At 34.9% G+C, this 15,689-nt stretch overlaps 2 protein-coding genes across 2 annotated transcripts; one reads left to right on the top strand and one right to left on the bottom strand.

Moving 5' to 3' along the window:
• Nucleotides 1-942: 942 nt before the first annotated feature.
• On the bottom strand, nucleotides 943-8,040 carry LOC108910618 (thioredoxin domain-containing protein 11). The gene is made up of 11 exons (XM_018715298.1): nucleotides 7,631-8,040; nucleotides 7,147-7,576; nucleotides 6,917-7,090; nucleotides 6,227-6,427; nucleotides 6,025-6,112; nucleotides 5,678-5,968; nucleotides 5,346-5,623; nucleotides 5,049-5,282; nucleotides 1,634-1,827; nucleotides 1,453-1,582; nucleotides 943-1,390 (listed from the first exon to the last, which is right to left on the bottom strand). The coding sequence occupies exons 1-11, from the start codon at nucleotides 7,891-7,893 to the stop codon at nucleotides 1,133-1,135; spliced, it is 2,541 nt and encodes an 846-aa protein (XP_018570814.1). The 5' UTR covers nucleotides 7,894-8,040; the 3' UTR covers nucleotides 943-1,132.
• A 1,941-nt stretch (nucleotides 8,041-9,981) lies between these two features.
• LOC108910616 (germinal-center associated nuclear protein) lies at nucleotides 9,982-14,977 on the top strand. The gene is made up of 7 exons (XM_018715295.1): nucleotides 9,982-10,109; nucleotides 10,158-10,486; nucleotides 10,538-10,670; nucleotides 10,747-10,960; nucleotides 11,012-11,197; nucleotides 11,253-11,582; nucleotides 11,666-14,977. The coding sequence occupies exons 1-7, from the start codon at nucleotides 10,063-10,065 to the stop codon at nucleotides 14,876-14,878; spliced, it is 4,452 nt and encodes a 1,483-aa protein (XP_018570811.1). The 5' UTR covers nucleotides 9,982-10,062; the 3' UTR covers nucleotides 14,879-14,977.
• The last annotated feature ends 712 nt before the right edge of the window (nucleotides 14,978-15,689 follow it).

Below are 15,689 nucleotides of genomic sequence, written 5' to 3'. Positions count from 1 at the left end.
GTTATGGCCCATTTACACGAGGCCAGTTGTGAAGACATTCCATTAAGCCAATCCAATGACAAAGTTGAGGACAATCCAATAAAAATTCAATTGAAGTTTACACGTAGGCCAGTCCGTCATCCGCCAGGCTAGTATCTTTGTATAATCTATGTGGTCTAGTATATACGGTTGTGTAGAATGGATAGGCTAGGGCTAGGCTAGGCTTGGCTAGGAACGTACGTTCTCACAAATGCCATTACACAAGCCAATCCACTTCTTGAGTGGTGGGGGACGCTATTGGCTCCTAAAATTAGAAACCGTTCTAATTAGTGGAGTGGCTTGGGACAGTGGCTGGAGACATTCCATTTACAGGACTGTCTCATTTACACGATGCCAATGTTGGATTGGCTTAATGGAATGTCTTCACAACTGGCCTTGTGTAAATGGGTCATAAAGGGAGGTAATAAGTAAAATATATTGACGCATTCATTAGAATAAAAGTAATTGCTTTGTGTAGTGTGTACGCTCAAGCAGTGACCTGTGAAAACATGACGTCACTCATAGGTGCCTTATTAGATTCAAGGTCAAAAGTACTTTTCCCGACATGTCCGGACATTTCATCGATATGTCCATAACACACTTTTCCGAAAAGTGCCCATCTCTAATTTTTAGTGGTACTTTTCAGCTTTTTTTTTATTTAATTGTGGGTAATTTTTATACAATAGTTTTTATAAAAGAAAAATTCCAATTATAAATTATACATAGCCATTTTTTGGAAAAGTTGGGGTTGAATTCAATCGATTTAATATTAAAGTAATTGTGTAGTATGATCGTTATTCTATCGTCTTAAATAAATTATATATTGTTTGTATTTGGATGAAGTTTTAATCTGCTCCATACTGTGGTAAATAATAAACAAAAAAATCATAATAAAATTTATTATATAGGTATTTTATACATTATAAATTAGGTATGTACAAAGTTCACATAATTTTTTTTATCACAGTTTTATTAGATAACTGAGTAATAAAAATTATTAAACGGGGGTTACAAACTAGCGGGAGCTACTTGGGAAAGAATTTGGAATGTCTCGTAACGTTAAGTGCACTTTGAAATTTGGCATCCTCCATCACACGATCAACAACAAAATAGATCACAGCTCGTCTTTCAGGCTGTAATCTTTACTGTGACTCGGTTTCAGGTTTAGTTTCTTCAAGGTATTCTCTACAGGTACATGATTCTGGGGTGAGTGAGCGAATAAAAAGTGCAATTGGCGCAAGTGCCTCAGTCTATGCAGGAGCACCTGTTTTTTCCGCTTGTTGGACCGTCGCCAGTCTTTTAATGTCCTGTCGATCATCGCCAATGTCTCGCCTTGCAGCGAAGTAAAGCAATTCAACTTTTCTTCTTCAAACTGTAAAAAATTTCCAGGAAATTAAAAGTAGTTGTCTAATACAAAAACAAAAAATATTTTACCTTAACTTGACTGCATATTGCCCACATTGCCTGTAACTTCCTAGCCTGGTCGAGATTTGTCAAGATGAATCCTAGGAGATTGGGCACAGTCACAGGAATATTAATGGGAAACACCCTACTCTCGGATTTTCTAAAACGACACGTTTAAATTATTGCGATCTTAAGCTTACTACTTACTCACTCTCTGGCTGGAAAGAAGAGTATGGTGGGATAGGTATCCATGGTATACTCCCAGGGTAAGATGTTAACATCTCCGTCGATCCGGGCAAAAAGGAGATTTTCGACCTGCGACAACTTTTTGGCAACTGTAAGGAACGTGTAGGAGATTCCGCTGCAGAATGTGCACTGTTTCGAGTAATAGAAGACAATTACAGCCTAAAAAATATAAAAAATTATCACGTCTTTTTTTTAGAATTAGGAACATTCATTTACGTGGACACTGTCTTATGGGTTGCCAACCATTAGTTGACTCGTGTAAATGTAAATCTACATTAGATTTAATTGCAACAAAATGATAATACAAATATTTCTCTATCATAAAAAAAATCAACGGAAGAAAATTTATAAATTATTGGTTTTTTTAGAAAGGCCTATGGACTTAAAAAAATTTTTTTTGGTAATTTCATCATAAAACTCAGATAATTTATTTCTCTTCAATTTGAGCGGTTCCGGAGCCTTGTACGATTATTTATCGCTGAGTTATTGTCGATCAAAGCAAAAAAAAACCATTTTTGACTTTGACAATCAATTACTCGGGAAATAATGGTCGTACAGAAAATCCTAGGAGGGTTTTGAAAACTGCAAAGTACAAGTCGTAATTATGGGTTTTTGATAAAAAAATTTTTTTCAGTGAAAATGTTGGTTAGTAAATAATTGTATAATTAGGGATATTTGAATAACTTGGCATAACTTTGCAAATAATGAATAAACTAAGGATATCGACTGTAACTTTCAACCTCAAGGTGTCCTAAAGAAACCCTGATAATTTCAATATGCTGCGAATTTTTTTTCCTAGTACCCGGAATGTTTAAATTTGTCGTTTTGCTGAAAATCAATGTAATAAGTAATTCTTCACTTTCTATTCATTTTTTTAAGTTAAAAATGTTTTTTAGCAATAATCCATATTTTCTTCATCAAAAAAACGTTCATGATTCCAAAAAATTGAAAATTTTTTTTTCAAAATTTTTGTTTAACATATCCACAAATTTGGTACATGCTTTGCATTTATTGCTATCTTTAATTGGTAAAAATATGAATTTTATTATTATTAAAATGATATCGATTTTTTTATCGATATACCAATTATTAAATAATTTTACCAGTATTATAGGAAATTGAATTTAAAAAATTTTTTTACTCTTAGAAATTTTTCGATAAAATAAAACTTTTTGAGAAAATCGGGATTTTGTGAAACAGCATTAGGTATTACTAACCGAATCGGACAAAAAGTAAAGTATGCAGTTTTACGACTAGTAGGCTATGATTTCATATCTCCAAAATAGATATGTAACAAAAATTAAATAATTTTTCGAATTGGAGAGCAAATAACAAGATTACAGCTGATTTAAAAAAAAGATTTTCAATTTTTTTGAATAAATAATTAAATTTGATTAACTAAAAATGGAGATAGGGACGCTAATTTACTTAATTATTGGTTCGTTTTTTTGGTCTGGATATTAAAATATTGTCTATGCCTCCACTGGACAGCACCCAGATCACAGTTGTATTGGTGTTGCCAGTTGTTACCATCGAAAACTATGAAACTAATGGAGTGGTATATATGACTGCGACATGTTTTAAAGTCACTATTTTTTTTGATGTCATTGCAAATGAAATGCCTAATATTAAAAAAAATTTCTAGTGTTTTAAAAAAAAAATACTTTTTGCATGACTCGTTAAATATTAACTAGTATTGAGTATGTAAATAGGCATATGTTGCTTTATAAATGTCCAAAATAAAAATAAATAAAAATAATTCTTTTAAATTAATTTCAAGTTTTCGAAAAGAGTATTAATCACTTTTAAAGCAGTGTGTTTAGTTTGTGAATTCCTGTATAGATACTATAGAACTATGCTAGTCACTGTACATATTCCAACAAAGTAAACAAATGCACGAAGCTACTTTGTGATCATAAAAGCAGACAAGGACGCATTTAGGAAAATTAAAACAGGTACTATTAAAGAGTTATAAAGTTCTAAACAAAATACAGTATGTTTTTATTTTTTTTCTCTTATTCACCCTCTTCATCAGCTGAATAGATGCAATTAATCCTAAATAGCAATAAAATTAAGGGGTTACACTACTGTAAAATTTTCAAAAAATCGTGTTTTTTTTTTTCTTAAAAGGTAGTTTGAACCTCCTAGAATATAAGGCAAAAGGTTTTATACATGAAAAACATTTTTTTTTGTTTAATTTTGCGCTTTTCATGAAGCGTGTCAGGCGTCTCTCATACAGCTACCTGCGCTATGAACATACTTGCTCGTAAGGTACCGCGTACGTTCTTACCTAGTGATTTATAACTTCTCTAATACACTCATAGATATCGTTAGGGAGTATACGTGTACAATTCAAGCAAAATTTTCTAACAAAAGTGCGTAAAGTGTAGCGTCAGTGTACGTTCATGTCAAAAACTCATTTTAAAACTTTAAACGCGTTTTTCTCAAAACACGCTTTTTCAAAACGGCACGCACGATAACTGCAACAATTTTCAATATTTTCGTTTGAAATTTTAGCCACATATTTAAAACAACATTTTGAAGATAAACACGTACGGATTTTTCGATAAGTTGATTTAAACAATTGTTATAAACAAATAACTGCCCTTTTTTTTCGTAAAAATTTAATGTTTTACTTCAAACACTTGCCAATTTTACAAAAAAAACATTTTTACCATCCCGCACGTGTTTCTCTAGCTTTACTCATGTAGATTAAAAGCAATTTTTTATTTTTCATTCCGCCTTGAAATTTGCACTAGATCTAGTGCATGCCACGGAACGCCTCGACAGCAACATGTTTCAGAAGAATAGCTCCAGTGCCGCCATTTTGAAATATTTTTTAATGAAAACATTTTTCTGTACACTTAATACATGCCTAAAAACATATTTAAACAGTTTTTTCTATTACTTTTTCTTCTATTAAAAAAAAATGTCGAAAACACTATTTTTAGGCTGTTACAGTGGTGTAACCACTATTTACAGGACTGGAAGAATCAAGTTTACTTTATAGCTGTGAAATCTCAACACGGTGGTAGACGGACAAAGAACAAATCATAAAAAAAAGAATTTATCAGTTTCTGAAAGTGGCTTCCATATAAATATTATCCTCATTCAAAGTTATACCCTGTAGAATCCTGAGGATGTTGTAATAAAAATGACGATATGTCAACAAAGTGTAATCGTAATTCTTTTGTTACACTTACTGACTTAATTCAGATCAAAAATGAAATATTAGTAATCAGCGACACGACATCCAGTTGGCAACACCTTGAAAATTATAACCGATTACAATTTAAATTTGAATTTAAGAAATTCCCTAATAATTTTGAGTTTTCCAGATTGGTATATACCCTAAATTAAATTAAAACTCATATTCTTACCTTATCTTCTTGTAAGACGGTTGGCAGAAATGAATCGGTTTCTAATTCCTCAATGAAAACTTTTGCCTTATCTTCCAGTTTCCCCTTTTTTCTTCTAGGTGCTAAATTTTGAGCATTCTTAAGAGTAGTTACAGAATTAAGAGATCTTGATAGCTGGTTATTAGTGAACTTTACAATAAACTCACTTAAAGTTAGAGTATTGATAGGTCCTTGCAAAATATAATGAGACTCCATCTAAAAACGAGAAAAATAAATTTTGTTCCTTAGAATGTATTGCATTATCTGGTTCATTCATACCTTTTCATTTATTATGGCTACGGCGCTCTTATCTTTACTACTTGTAACGTCAATACCGAGTCTTTCAGCAAAGTGGTAGAACAATAAGCTATCCATAGCCACGAAGGTTAAACTTTTATTAGTTCTGCAAGCTAAACCACTGATGTTATCTTTTCTTTCATCTCCAATTTTCCTCTCGAAAATCGCAGGTTGTAGGGTTTCTGCATATACAAATTCTTTACACTTACTCCTTTTCCACAACTTGAGCAAGTTCGAAGGCGATCTCTCGTCATTTTCACCTACAAATAATAAATGGTTTTTAATACCTCAAATAAGATGTTTACATTTTTTACCAGTTAACATAGAAGTTTTGAAAATACTTTCGACTCTTCCCTCACAAATTTTCTCTAAGTACTCTGGTCCCATAGGAGCAAATTCCACGCATTCGTTAGGTTGCAAGTCGGAACAAAAGTCGTTAACTTTATAATTTTGAAGTGTGCAATCCTTGCGAATCCCCTGCTTTTGGTGGCAGTGGGAATGATTGGCCCAAATATGGTGATTCAGGTGGGAAGTTATCTTCCTCTTTGAAATATCTTCCTCCGACAAACACTTCACTTTTAAGTTGTTATACCGCAGGACGTTAGCTGGAAAAAATTTATAAACATATTTATTTCCACGGGCAAATGTTAGAATAAATTACCTGATCTTTGCAATTTGACGTTTATGTTATGTAAACTGATCAACAAGTTATCTTCGCAGCTGTAATACTTATGAGCGATTTCCTGTAACTACAATTTAGTTGATATTAGAAAATAAGCAGTAAGAACAAAGTGCTGCTGTAAAGTAAAAAAACAAAGTCAAATTAGTTTTCTTTAATAAAAACATTTGTACTGGCAACTAACCATCTTATAGTAGTCGGTAATGCTTTGTAAAGGATTCTTCGGTGTGAACAAGATAAGCGAGGGTCCCTCTTGGATGCTATTGGAAAGTATAAGACTCTTACTGCCTACTGGCGCCACCCAAGCGGTCACCTGATGGAAGCTTTTGAAAAGCCACTGCAATATTTCGTCAGGTCTCCAACCCTTTTCTTGGACTGGGTAAACCTAATGCAAGAATAATAAGTTATAATTGCATCTACTGTTATAAAACAGAGAATGCTCTCAATGTGCGCCTGACAATGTCTATTGATGTTCGGCCACTAAAAAACCACCGCGTGTTAACGTTCTCTTCAGAAACGCTGCAAAAGGAAAGCATTTTTCTGAATTTTTTCAAATTTCGTACTACCCGAGCGGCACGTCACATGTTAATAACTACTTTTTAAATATTGATTCTGTAAATATGGGTCATTTAATGAAAAGAACATTTATGAAAATGTTCAACAGTTTCAAAAAATATATGATATTTCATGTTTCTTCATTTAGAAATTTTTCCATGTAGAAAAATTAAATAAAAGTAAATAAATAAATAAAATTATAAATTCGCAAGTCTTTCGTGTTTATGTACGTTATTCTCCTTTATGATAAATTCTGTACAAATAAATTCTCAAGCATTTTACAACCCTAAATACATCGATATAAATAAAATAGACTTACCAGGGTCTCATTCCATAAGTGAAGGTAAAGTAAAGGTTCAGAAACAGGAGTAGGATGTACGTAGAAGGATATAGACTGTTGAGGATCCTTCTCTAAATATTTTAGAGCGGTCGTATACACAACCGCAAAATCCAGACTTCCAGGAGACGTATTCACATTCACAATTAAGTAAGCCTAAAAAATTGAAAGAATTTACACCAACTTACACGGTGCACTAAAAGATTACTAACATCTTCGAATTCTATGGGATGTTCTTCACTAAGTCTTGTAATAGGATTGCATACTTTCTGTAGAAAATTTATCATATGTGGGGCGCTAACAGGTCCGTTATATTGCACACCTCTCCCATGAGATGGATAGGCTATCAGAACCGGCCACCTATATACCTTGCTGTACTGATTCCTGCATTCGCTGTTAGGCTGCCAGCAGTTGACCGCCACAAAGGTTACATAGTCGGATATATACTTGGCCGTGGCTTCAAATTCTTGTCGTGCGGCTTGACTCTCTGCGTCCCATGGAGCGTAAAACATTACAAATGCTATGTCTGATGACCTGGCATGTTCTATGGCTTTGCTTATTTGGCCTCGGTACCAATCAGTAATGATCGAATCTTTAGGAAAGAATGGGTAAGCGGCTGGGGCTTTAGAAATTTTTGGTGGGCTGAAAATTTCATTCGTGACTCCTTTTCCCAAATGATTTAAAATTAGTACTTACTCTTTGGTGAGCGCGGCATATGTTATCATCAGAAGGCAAACAATGGCAATTTCTCTACACAAATTTAACATTCTTATAGCAAAAGTGGGAATATCGTTTTCATTAAGCTCTTGAAACTCGAGAGTAGGCCTCGATGTCTCCTCGTTGTTGTCGCTATCTGTGGAGCAATTTGAATTGGTCTCGTCGATAGCATTATCGCCAGTTCCGTGGCTCGAATCTGGCAGTATGTTAGCCGCCGTGGCCGATATTTTTGTCAAAGACATGCCCGTACCGCTTCATTACATACGAGTAACACTATCTGGAACTTTACAACATTATCTTTAATCTTGCAAGTAAACGGGGATAATTAAATTAAACAAATAAGTATCAGATTGACATAATAACGTAACCTATAACGTGTCAGACGTCAAAATAATTTCTCATCTGCCAATAGGAAATGGGAATTAGGAGTAATTCTATTTGATATAATTTGTCAACAATTTTGAAAGTAGAAGACCAGCCTTATAAGAACCTTGCATATTAAGTTGCCTAGACTTAGTAGTTCGAAATAGCAAACATCATAACATTTTTAAAAACCTACTGTCAGATAATTGTTAAGGTTAGCTCATCTGGAAAGCGCCACGTACACGTATGTCATAACTAGTGAAGGGCAAAACGGGTCATTTTTAGGATTCGGTTCACCGGATCCGGGTCTCTTCAATGAGCCGAATCTATGATCCGGATCCCGGGTCGTCGGGTCGGTCGCTTCGTTCTGGATCCGACGTTGACTGAACGGTTCTGGTTGTGGGACTGTATTAGAATCTGGGGAATTAGTGCTGGGCGATAATATCCGATGTTTGGAAAGCATCGATGTTTTTCTGTCGATGGTTTGTCAATTGTCATCGATGTTAGAAAGTTCGAAACATCGATTCCAATATCGATGTTTGCCTTTCGATGTTACTTGCATACATCGCAAAAAAGAGCAGTTCTTTAGTAGTAGTAATATTTTATTTGACACAATTGACACAAATCAAATATAATAGTATATTACATTATAGATAAGCATAAGGCCGTTATATAGGTATATTTTATGTTTTCTTGAACCTTTTGAATCTAAAAAAATTGTTGTTGTTGTTGTTAGACATGAAGATCCATTGCTGTGGTGGTATGAAAGGAAAAATATATATCCAAAATTATATCATAAATAGCTATTATATCCACTTATCAAAAAATAAAAAAACGATTTAAATAAATAAAATATATCCTTAAAGGTTGCAAGGTAAGTTAGTAGAAAGATAGGTATCTAAATATCTACTAAATCCTATAGTCTACATTATTTTTCACATAATAATTCACTTGACATGAGAGAATAAAACTGTTTTTATTTTACTAAACAAAATCGAGCAGCTGATGGAAATAACGAGCCAATAAAATATATCATAATCATCTGATGTCACCGCTCTCGCTACTGCAGGTGGCTCAGCCGCATGAATGGGCAGAACGGGTCATCATAATGATTGATCTAGATGACCCGGGTCACTAAAATACACGAGTCTTCCCATCACTACATACGGGTCTCGGGAGCGGCGGCGTACTCCGTAAACCTCTGCGATCAATTTCATTACATAGTGCCACAGCACGGCCATACGAGATTAGCTGAGGTCCGCGACCCGAGTGATCCGACAGAACTTATATCGGGATTCGGGTCAGTCAGATCATCGTAAAGATCCGAATCTTTGATCCGGGTCAGACCCGACCCGCCCATCACTAGTCATAACTAAAATATAAAAATTCTAAATGTTACTAACTATTTCTCTGTCAAATTATTTGTTTTTAAATTTTGTGAAGTTAATTTCAATTTTTTTTATCAGTATCTTCTATTATTAGAATGTGGACTGCTTTTACCGATATGAATTTAGTTACAAATATAAGTTTTTTATTGTTATTTTCTTGTGTTGTTAACTTATGTAAGATGTATCTGTGTTTTTTCTTGTATTTTCTTGTCATCTTGCTTTGTAATTGGGTTTATACCTGTAAGGCAAGAACTTCTTAAATAAATAAATAAATAAATAAATAAATAAGTTGTGAAAAGAACCAGGTGCAAAACAAAATGAGTGAATCTTAACAAGGAACTCTGTTTACTCTGTACCATTTTATCGAATTTTGACAATCAATAATAATAACCAGCCCTGATGTCATTGTCAGTGTCATTGTTCCATTTACATAGGTGTAATGAGAAATTCTGGGATAGACGTGATTCTCACTTGACTTACCTTTTGTTAATGTACACCTTGGATTAGTGTATCAGAACTACTCAACTCAAGTTGTCGGCGACGTCGGCGTTGTCGCGCAGATTTTGATTTGTGTGGTTATGTCCATAAGAAATCAAAATAGTTTTTCCGTTACTTTGCCTTTTAAATATTCTTTAATAAAAGAAAAATATTTTAAATAATATGGATTCACCTGAGGCTCAAACTTCAAACGAATATTACAAAATAATGTAAGTTATAATATGAACTTCTAACGAAAATTAAATAAATTATTTTAGCTGCAGAAATTACCCATCCGAATTCATTTTGGATAAGAATTTAGCCAAAGAATATTTTCGACAGTTTGGAAAACTAAAGAGATTAACCTTTAAACCTAAACTAAGAATATGTACCGTGGAATATGCAAATAGAGATAGTTATTTGAATGCCCTAAATAATGCAGGTGAATACAAAGGTACAATTTTTAAAGTGTCTAGTGAGAAATCACCGGAGTCTAAGAAAAGGAAAATGAAAAATCCAGAGCCCATTTGGGTAGATGATGATGAAGTTGGTGCTGAGTTAGCTGCAATGGGAGGTTTTGCTCCTAAGGGTTATACCTTTCCTGATGGTAATGTTGTTTTTTAATAGCATTCCCCTAATTAAAAAAGAATCTTTGTAGTAACTTCCACCGAAATTCTAAGTGAGGTGTCAAGAGTTGAAAAGGTACCTAAACTAAAACGTTCTTGGGCCACTGACATGCAAAGATTGAAGAAAAAACCTAAAATTAAAGAAAAAACCTCACAAAAAGCACAGTGAGTAATACATGTTTTTTTTAATTTTGTTTATCATTTAGGAGTCAAAATTTACTGATAGTTGATGTATTTTTAGTACAGAGGAAATGTCGAAATATGTCGAACTTATAAGTATAATAAAATCTCAAGCTGTTACAGTAGAAGAGAAGTTTAAGGTGTTAGATGCAAGAGATAAATTGATCAGGATAAAATCGAAGCAGAAAATTAAACTAAAATCATCCCCTACTATTGGAACATGTCCCGATATGTGTCCAGAGAAAGAAAGACTTATGCGTGAGACGAAGCATCAGGTATATTATTTTTAAATTTCCATATTTATAATATCCTTATGTTTTCTGTAGGTGGCTCTATATGAACAAGAAGATAATGGAAGATCGATGAATCAGTCCAAGGCCATCAAACAATATTCTCGCAGTTCAGCTGATCAAGAATCCCCATTGCCTCACGAACTAAGACCTGTGTCTGTCTTGCAAATGACGATGTCCTACTTAATGCACAACATCATTGATATGTGTGAGACTAACGATGTAAGTAAGAATCGATTAATAACTCGTATTCTATTTATACCACAACTATTATTAGGTCAATTTGGCAGAGTGGTACCATTTCATGTGGGACAGGACACGGGGAATACGCAAAGACATAACCCAACAAGAGCTCTGCAGTCAAGGTGCCGTGGAATTAATCGAACAGTGTGCTCGTTTTCATATACACTGTTCTGCGAGACTGGTAGCAGAGGACCCTTCTGTTTTTGATCAGAAAATTAACACCGAGAACTTAACCAAATGCTTGCAGTCTCTAAAGTACATGTACCATGATTTGCAACTGAAAGGCGAGAAGTGCCCTAATGAGGCTGAATTCAGGGCGTATATCATTCTGCTGAACTTGAATGATGGAAATTTCATGTGGGAGGTATGAATTTACTACTTTTAATGTGTTGTCCGTTGTAAATACTTATGTACTTAATATTTTTGTATCGAGTATGTTTTCTGTAGGTACAAGAATTACGCCACGAGATCCAGAAGTCCAAAGAGATGAAGTTTGCACTCGACGTATACTCTGCAATAGATAAAAACAATTACGTAAAATTCTTCAAGCTCGTCTATTCAACAACTTACCTTAACGCATGCATATTAATGCGATACTTTGTTCAAGTCAGAATTACTGCTATAAAAACGCTCTTAAAGTGTTATACTTCTCGCGCTTTCAGATCTACGTATCCCTTGGGTGAACTCAAGCATCTGCTCGCCTTTGACGACATAGAATCCACTACAGATTTCATGCAAGCTTATGGTCTCTTTATTAACGACGACCGAACACATATAGTATTAGAAAAAAATACGTTTGCTCTTCCCGAGATCCCGTATGTGTTGGATAGGTCTTTGAACGTCATCGAATCTAAAAGGGTGTGCTCTGTAGGGAAAATAGTGTGTGGAAAGGAATTACCTCCCAAAACGTTTGAACAGCACATGCCTCAAAATAGTTTCGATACAAGGGGGCACCTCATGTACGAAGATTTGCTGGAAGAGTCCGATCTCGATCAAACAGAAATGCAATTCGAAGAAATCGCGCAAGTTCCCATTTCAACCGACAATTTATCTGTCACAAAGGTTGATAGTGGTAGCATACCTGATGTTTTCCAACAACCTACAAAAGAAAATGTCTTAGGGAGTATCTTTGCCCCGGCAAAGCCAGAAGTAGTTCCGATTGTTCCCAAACAGCCACCACTGGGTTTATTTTCAAAACCAGTAGAATCCCAGAAATCAGTTTTTGCTAAAGACGCTCCTAGTATTTTTGGAGGTACCACTGTTACGAAACCAGTCCAAACGGACTCGGGATTAAAGGATGAAACTGATTCGAACCAGTGGAGCTCTTCAAGTTCCAATATTTTCGCTTTACATAGAGACGATGCAGTGCTAGCAAAACCTTATCCTATTTTCGGTGGAGCGGCAGTCATAAAACCTCTTGAAAATATTCCAACAGCTGCCCCTAAAAAGGGTGGTTTTCATTTCGATTTACCTGTAACGACACTACAACAAATTAAACCTAATGTGTTGTCTGCACCAATACAAACTCCTCAACCTTTTAGACAGAAAATTGATGTTCCTCCACCCCCAGTAACTTCTGTTGCTGAAAATTTGAAAGAATTGGAAAAGAAAAAAGAGGAAGAAGAAAGAGAGAGAGTGAGAAGAGAAAAAGAACAACTGAGGAAGCAAGAGGCAGAAAAAAAACGGTTAGCGAAAAAAAAGAAAGAAGAGGAAAAATTGAGAATGATAAAAAAACAAAAACAAGAGGAAGAGCTGAGGAGAAGAATGGAGCAATTAAGAAAGGAGGAAGAGTATCGGAAGAATAAGGAAATTCATGACACCGTCGGATCAATTTTAAGGAACATCGTTAAGGAAGTAGATGATAAAATATGTCTAGAACGATTGCGTGATATAAAACAGAAAATGCGAGATCGTACGCTGCTGAGAATAGTCCATAAGTGGCAACAAATTGTACTGAAGAACAAGAGGAAGCGTAAAGCTATGGACTGCAGCCCAGTTTGGGTGAACACGAAAACTTTGGAGCAGTGCGCAGAAGAGCTATACACCACGTCTCAAGAACTGACTTTAAAATTGAGGAAGAGATACAAGTACGGCAAGGCTCTGGATATCGAACCCATAGAAGAAGATAAAATCAGCAAAATTAACTTGTTCCAGTTGACTTACTCATCTCTCAACCAGCGTTTCTTCGATTTCAAAGGCACGTTACAGAAGAATATTTTCTGGAAGGTCGAGATTAGTTTACCGGATCATTATGAACTGAGAAATGGTTTGATTCGGATTGAGGACACATTGAAAGACGCTTTTAAGTGGGAAGACAGAAATGGGACTATAATGTTGGTCGAACAGACTAAACCGAATCCAATGCAGTCGATTACGTACTGCATTGAACGTCAGCGGGGGTTGTACGTTAGATATGGGGATGCGCACGGTATAATTTTCATTGCCAAAGACTTCAATGCTCTGTTGCAGCGTAGGATCCTCGAAAACTTGAAGGATCTTGGCGTATTCACCAAAGTACCTATCGTTGTTATCCTGCAAGAATACAGGGAAGGGGAATGTAAGCTGCAGAGTCTCATAGAGCAGAACATTGTATCCGACTACATAATCCTAATCCAAAATATAACACCTCGTAGTCTGGTCCGTTTAATTGAAGAAAGTTTATTATTTTTAGCCAGTAAAGCAGAGAAACCACCACCTCTGGAACTGGACACCATGAGCGCTTTCCTGAGAAAATACTTGTGTACTGAAATATGGAAGAGAGCAAACAGCTTTGCCAAATGGAACACGTATTACAAATCTTCCCTTCGTGATCCAAATATCGTCATCTGTTTATACAACGAAGCTGTGGAGAAGTTGACAAAAATCGTGCTGAATAAGTCTTGTTTCGAATATCCTAGTTTTCCAGAGGTGTTCAAAGACTACTTGCAGAGTGAAATACCTGATTATCTACCTTGCAATTATTACTATTTCCCCAAATTTTGGAAGAGCGAGATGTATGTTTCCAAGTTAGAGAAGATTTTAAAGGGTTTCGCGCTGCCAAAATGGTCAGATAAGTGGCCCCCGAGCAACGAACTAGAACTGGAAGTTAACGTTTCCAAATACTGCACAAAAGTTTTTACAGAACCTGAAAAACCATTCTATAAAATTATGAGTGTTATGTTAAGAGACCTAGATCCAAACGTTAATTTCGAAGATATGAAAAAGGTGCTGTGGACTGACGTTATTGAAGTACTAGCCTTGGAGAAACTAAAGGAAACAAATTTGGGTCTATCCGGCACTTCGTTTGAAACAAAGTCAATTTTTAATCAGTTTGTGGTAGTATACGACGTTAACACTTTAGAGAATTATAATAAAAGCGACTGGTTTTACGTAGGCAACCCGATGATTAAAAAATATGTTGAACAGAAAATGAAGCATGAGAAAATGGAGGATAAGAGGGACAGTGAGACAAAATTGGAGTTAGACTTGAGCATCGACTTGGACAAAACTATTAGCGAAGTAACTAACCAGCTAACGAACAAACAGAACAACCTACAGTTGAAAAAGGAATTGGCAGAGTTTAACGAGATGATTAACGATTTAGAAACCAGTATTAAGATTCACAAAAAAATTTCGTCAATGATTGGAGATAATTTGAGGAAGGCCATCGCTGAAAATTGACGATTAATTTACAAAACCACATCGCAGTAATTTTAATCAACAACCTTTTGTACCGTTTTATTCTGCAAAACTTGAATAAAAATGTATTTTTTATTTTTTCTCCATTTGCTATTATTTTTTTAAATTTAAAAGTACAACTGTTAGTTATCTGTTCTTTCTTTAAAAACTTTAAAAAACGTTGGTCAGTAGTCAGAGATGAATTATTACAGCACTTGACTAATACATTTTGTGAAGCCAACCATATGGCAGTTTCTACCAGTGATCAGTGGTTCCTGCTTAAACTAGTAATAAAAAAATTAGCCAATTACATAACAATTCTCTACAATTTCGTCTGTTCGATTGACTCGGGAAAAAAGTAAATTAGACCTACATTTGCTCACTGTTCTTGTATTGAAACCTCTTTCTCCTCAAAATGAAGATCTTTTTAATTAGTAAATTCACTTTGCTTCGGAATTAATGCAACGCTAAAAATAGACCCCTATTTTGATCCAATCTTTTTTTTTTTTTATTATACATAGGTTTATTCCACAATTACGATGCTAAGAAATAGGAGATATGAGAATTTTATTTTTCTAAAAAGGACCCCGCAACTATTTTTATGGTCCCGGTCGAATGGTGCGAAACTTTGCCGAATGATAGGTAGTCCTCAATGTGTCAGTCAAAAAAGTCCATGGGACCTAGGGCTGAAAAACTACTGTTCTGAAGCTACAGCCTTCTGAAGTTCCACGTGCTCGATGACTATAAATAAATAAAAAAGGCGTGAAAAATTTTTTAAAAATTTCAATATTTTTGTCTTGGCATTTTGCATTTC

This window comes from Anoplophora glabripennis, unplaced genomic scaffold, assembly GCF_000390285.2.
Source record: "Anoplophora glabripennis isolate ALB-LARVAE unplaced genomic scaffold, Agla_2.0 scaffold461, whole genome shotgun sequence".
Lineage (NCBI taxonomy): Eukaryota > Metazoa > Arthropoda > Insecta > Coleoptera > Cerambycidae > Anoplophora > Anoplophora glabripennis.
This window is presented reverse-complemented; position numbering and strand designations above follow the sequence as displayed.

Coding starts and splice junctions, on each gene's coding strand:
- LOC108910618 (XM_018715298.1), bottom strand. CDS start 7,893: ATGTCTTTGACAAAAATATCGGCCACGGCGGCTAACATACTGCCAGAT. Junction 6,113..6,226: donor TTACCGACTACTATAAGATG/GTTAGTTGCCAG, acceptor ACTAAATTGTAG/TTACAGGAAATCGCTCATAA. Junction 1,583..1,633: donor CTCTTCTTTCCAGCCAGAGA/GTGAGTAAGTAG, acceptor GTGTCGTTTTAG/AAAATCCGAGAGTAGGGTGT.
- LOC108910616 (XM_018715295.1), top strand. CDS start 10,063: ATGGATTCACCTGAGGCTCAAACTTCAAACGAATATTACAAAATAAT. Junction 10,487..10,537: donor GGGTTATACCTTTCCTGATG/GTAATGTTGTTT, acceptor GAATCTTTGTAG/TAACTTCCACCGAAATTCTA. Junction 11,583..11,665: donor ATGGAAATTTCATGTGGGAG/GTATGAATTTAC, acceptor TGTTTTCTGTAG/GTACAAGAATTACGCCACGA.